At 29.4% G+C, this 4,958-nt stretch overlaps 1 protein-coding gene across 2 annotated transcripts; it reads left to right on the forward strand.

Annotated features, from left to right (window-relative positions):
- Positions 1-509: 509 nt before the first annotated feature.
- On the forward strand, positions 510-3,774 carry LOC129889040 (serine/threonine-protein kinase RIPK-like). Of its 2 annotated transcripts, none has more exons than XM_055964151.1 (5): positions 510-922; positions 1,455-1,590; positions 1,945-2,081; positions 2,206-2,329; positions 2,991-3,774. In XM_055964151.1, the coding sequence occupies exons 1-5, from the start codon at positions 530-532 to the stop codon at positions 3,509-3,511; spliced, it is 1,311 nt and encodes a 436-aa protein (XP_055820126.1). In that variant the 5' UTR covers positions 510-529; the 3' UTR covers positions 3,512-3,774. The 2 variants fall into 2 exon arrangements, with proteins under 2 accessions (XP_055820126.1, XP_055820133.1); XM_055964158.1 differs by having other exon boundaries at positions 1,990-2,081.
- The last annotated feature ends 1,184 nt before the right edge of the window (positions 3,775-4,958 follow it).

Consider the following 4,958-nt stretch of genomic DNA (forward strand, 5'->3'; position numbering starts at 1 on the left):
AAAAAATCTTTTTGGGAGCCCCATCTTCGAATGGACCCTTCATTGTGCGATCCAGATATGTATTGGAAACTCAATAACTAAGCAACCTCTTGAACCAATGACAAAAACAAAACCCACTTAAACTTTGTTACTTTTCTGATGAAGTCTGAAATCTTCCTTGGACACTTATAATAATTCTAATTTTTTAAAAACTTATAAATTTCAAATTTTAAATCATCCGAATAAGCCTTAGTACCGACCAAATTAAACAAACAAAATAGGAGTGGAAAAGCAGAAGAAATTCCCCCTTGGTTGTATACGCGGCAAACAATGAAATAATAGCAACTTAAAACAACTAATAAGCTTTTTCTATTATTATTAATTTATCATTTGACCTCAAAGACTTGCTAATTCTTTCACACTTCCATTTAATTTCTTCATATGTTTATATATAGTCTCCCCTACCCCTTCTTATTCCTTCATCATTCTTATTTATTTCATATTCCAAACTATACGAATTAATAATTAGCTAGTGTTACATTTTAATATTATGGCTTTCAAGATTTTCTTGAAAGCTTTCCTACCTAATTGCTTCAATGTTAAGATTAATGATTCAATTATTCATCCACATGAAAAGAATAATTGTGGTGGTGGACATTCAAGGCTAGCTTTGTGTGACATAAGTGATCCAGAATCACCATCACTTTGTATGAGTGATCTTTCATCAAATGCTATAATTGGATCAAACCTTTACATTTTCACATATGCTCAACTTAAAATTATTACAAGTAATTTTTCATCCTCTAATTTTCTTGGAGAAGGTGGATTTGGACCTGTCCATAAAGGGTTCATTGATGATAAAATTAAACATGGTTTAGAAGCTCAACCTGTTGCTGTTAAGTTGTTGGATTTGGAAGGTGATCAAGGCCACATAGAATGGCTGGTAAGCAAATACATATATACATTACTTCCACTATTTTAATTTTATTTGTCTTAGTTTGTCTGGACACGTAGTTTAAGAAAAATAAAGAAGACTTTTTAATCGTATGATTTTCGTTCTGAACAATTAGAAAACAAAAAAAATGATTAATATATTCAAGATAATTATATATTTATAAGATATCGTCCGATCATTCACCCTATTTCATCATATCTGGGATGTATATGGATCTGAATGACGAACTGGACATATATGATTCTAATAAAATTCCAGTAATCTTGAACAAAAATCCATTTTTTTGATTTCCTAGAAATCATATTATAAACTAAAAATGTGTGTAAGGTACCAGTATGCTATGTGGTGTTAAATATGATATATAGAATGTTGAAATTCAAGAGTTACTAAAAATAGAAAATGACATTTTTAAAACAAACTAAAAAAAGTAATTAGACACATAAATTGAAATAGAAGAAGTATTATATTCTCTTTTTAATTCCAATTATTACTAATAGTTTAATATTTGTTGTGTTTTCAGACAGAAGTAGTGTTACTTGGGCAGTTGAGGCATCCCAATCTAGTGAAGTTGATTGGATATTGCTGGGAGGATAAGCAAAGGCTTCTTGTTTATGAGTACATGGCAAGGGGCAACCTAGAGAACCAATTATTTAGAAGTATGTTTCTCATATAATTAACATTTTTGTGAATAATTTATTTCCCCTTAAAAAGCTTTTTTTAATACTTTGATAATTTAGACATGGCAAAATGAACCCATTATTAGTAATAACTTGTCCAATTTTAAAATTGTTAAGAAAAAAAAAGGTTGAGTTATGACTTATTATTTGGCCTAGTCTATTTTGACCCAAACGAACTCCAAGCTAGAGTTGGATCATTCTGACTCACTCAAATTCAATCTAACCCGTCCATTTGCTATCTGTACTGCTAATACTCGATATGGAAATATACTTCATGGCCAATAGTCGGAAACATAAACATTTTTTTTATTTTTATTTTCGCGACTAAAACAGGATGTTCGAGTAGCTTGCCATGGCTAACTAGAATGAAGATTGCAGTTGATGCTGCAAAGGGATTAGCATTTCTGCATGGGGAAGAAAAACCAGTAATATATAGAGACTTTAAGGCTTCTAATATCCTCTTGGACTCGGTAATAATTTATCATTAACTTAATTTTCTACCTTTAAAATTTACTGTCTAATTTTAACATCCTTTTTAATTGATTTAGACCATACTATAGCTTTTAAAAGAAATATTATAATTTGAAATTTCAGGTTTATACGGCTAAGCTTTCCGATTTTGGACTAGCAAAGGATGGTCCGGAGGGTAGTGATACGCATGTCACAACTCGTGTTATGGGCACTTATGGTTACGCTGCTCCCGAGTACATGATGACAGGTAAATATATTCATACTCCGATTTAAATAAAAATGTCTTGTAAGATAGTGACAGATTTTGAATTTTTAATCATACAAGCGTACTTTGTCAATCTATTTTTGTATTACTACTACTTTCCTATGTACAAAATGTCTTTCAAGGTACTAACAGAATCAGAATTTTAAAGCTATATATGGATATCACATCTGCCTTTAATTTAAAGTTACGTTTAATCACAAAAGGATGTAGTGCTTGGATTTTTTTTTTTTTAAAAAAAAACACAATAGTTGCTTGAGCACCCAATAACTTTTATATAACATATCAGCAAAAATAACTTTTAACGACAATAAATATGTATATTAATAAAGAGTGTTAAAGCCTTTATCGACATTAATTAATTGTGATTAGATTCAATTATTTAGAAGTATGTTAATTCTCACTAAAAAAATTATAGCTATTGCCGTAAATTAATTGTCACTAAAAATTATTTTTGTTGCAGTGTAGGTCCACCATTATTTTAAAGTTTTTGTACATAACCCATTAATCTTTAGAATATTTGTGTAAAAATATACTTTATCTCTCTTTTAAATGTATAATTGATTAACATTCCACTAATTTGAGTGGTGAATTTTAAATAAAAAAAGGTGCGAAAATGATAAATATTTGATCTTCATTTTAACAGGTTATTTGACAACCAAGAGTGATGTGTACAGTTATGGAGTCGTCTTGTTAGAATTACTAACAGGACGACAAGCGATTGACAAGAAACGTCCTAGTAGGGCGCAAAACTTGGTGGAATGGGCTAGGCCATTCCTCCGAGATTTACACAAGCTCGAAAGAATAATAGACCCACGACTTGAAGGCGAGTACTCGACTCAAGGAGCCAAAAAGGTGGCCACATTGGCTTATAAATGCTTGTGCCATCAACCTAAGTCTAGACCTACCATGAGCAATGTGGTCAAGATATTGGAACCTATTTTAGACTTGAATTATATACCAATTGGCCCATTTGTTTATGTGGTTCCCTCATTTGACTCTAAAAGTGGATTGAAGACAAAGGGGAATGAAGAAAATAAGATGCACATAATAAGTGATCAAGATCATGACAAAGGAAGTGCAAGAGAAAAGAATCAACAAAAGTCTGCTACTCATGTTTATTCAGATACTCATTTGGATAGGACTTTAAGGCAAGAATTCAGATAAATCCAAGTAGATAGAAAATAAAATTAAAAAGAGACAACATAGAAATTGCAAGAGAAAAGAAATTATAGAGCGATCACATACCAAATGATAAGATGGACGAATGAGAAAATTTGTTTTATTTTTAATTAGAGATCTTAGGTTTAATCTTGAGAACAAAATTTTGTTTGGTAGGGCATTAGAACCCCCACTAGTGGGCTTTATACTGTAGGAACTCGAATTAGTCAAGCTGGTAAATTTTGAACATCAAATGTTTAAAGCAAATCACAAAGAATTATTAGTATTGTGTGTGTTTTGATGTATTTGTTTGTTTCTTAAGTGATATATTCAAGAAATTTGAAATTGATTTTAGCTAGATTTTTCTGTTACAAACTTTTGAAAACAATCTTCACAAAAACAAAACAAAAAAAAACCTCAAAATGGTTAATATTGGTAAATATTTTCAACTTGAAAAAGAGAAAAGACAATTCTTTACTTTTGTTTCTTGTTCCTTTGAGGTTTTCCAATTGTTCAAGACTAAACAGGATTGAATGTGGCAAGGATGCAACTTGTTGGAAGTCCTAGCATTATTATTGTTCAATTTGTAGAAGAATTGACTGCAGCACTAACATCATAATCAATTACTAATTTTCTTTTCTGATATATTAAAAATACAAGTGGAATCAAATGTTATCTTTTTCATTAAAAAAGTCATCATATGATCCCGCTTAGAATTTGCTTATACATAGGTTGAATACATCAATGACTATTTAAATTTTGAGTAATGCTAAATGGCCAAAAAATGGGCCCAAATTTGGCCAAAATGATAAAAAGACAATAATAACCTTTTTCTTTCAAAATAAAATTAAATCTTTGCTATTTCCTAAACTCTAAAAATAAGTGGAATGGAATTTTTTATGCTAAGTGAATTAAAACTCTCATTAATTGTGTGAAAAAATTATTTATTTAACTTTATAATGTGGGACCCACCACATCACTTCACCTTCTTTTAATTCTTCCTACCACTTCTATTTTTCTTCTTCTTTCCTCTTCTCACTGTCTTTCCTTTTCTCTTTTTCATCAAATTATAAAACTAATTCTATTAAATACTAATAAAAAATTCTTTAAAATATTTTTGAATAAAGTTAGAAAGTTCATCTAATTTTGAATTTATCTTATTATTATATAAAAATTATCTTGTTTTAACATTATCAGGCAAAAAACATTTAAAAGCTTTTTTCTTTACCTAAAAAGCATTCAAATTTAAATTTTATCACATAAAAATTATTTTGTTTTTAATTTTTAGCCACTTAAAAGTCACTCAAATTTGACTAAATTAACTAAAAATAAATTGCACATGAATTTTAATATTTATATCAAAAATATGATATTACACTCCAAAATAAGTCAAATACTCCATTTTGTTTAATATTACTAGGCTCTATTGACTTGACACACTCTTTAAGAAAAT

The sequence above is a fragment of the Solanum dulcamara genome, chromosome 1 (genome assembly GCF_947179165.1).
Source record: "Solanum dulcamara chromosome 1, daSolDulc1.2, whole genome shotgun sequence".
NCBI lineage: Eukaryota > Viridiplantae > Streptophyta > Magnoliopsida > Solanales > Solanaceae > Solanum > Solanum dulcamara.

Coding starts and splice junctions, on each gene's coding strand:
- LOC129889040 (XM_055964151.1), top strand. CDS start 530: ATGGCTTTCAAGATTTTCTTGAAAGCTTTCCTACCTAATTGCTTCAAT. Junction 1,591..1,944: donor AGAGAACCAATTATTTAGAA/GTATGTTTCTCA, acceptor CGACTAAAACAG/GATGTTCGAGTAGCTTGCCA. Junction 2,082..2,205: donor CTAATATCCTCTTGGACTCG/GTAATAATTTAT, acceptor TTGAAATTTCAG/GTTTATACGGCTAAGCTTTC.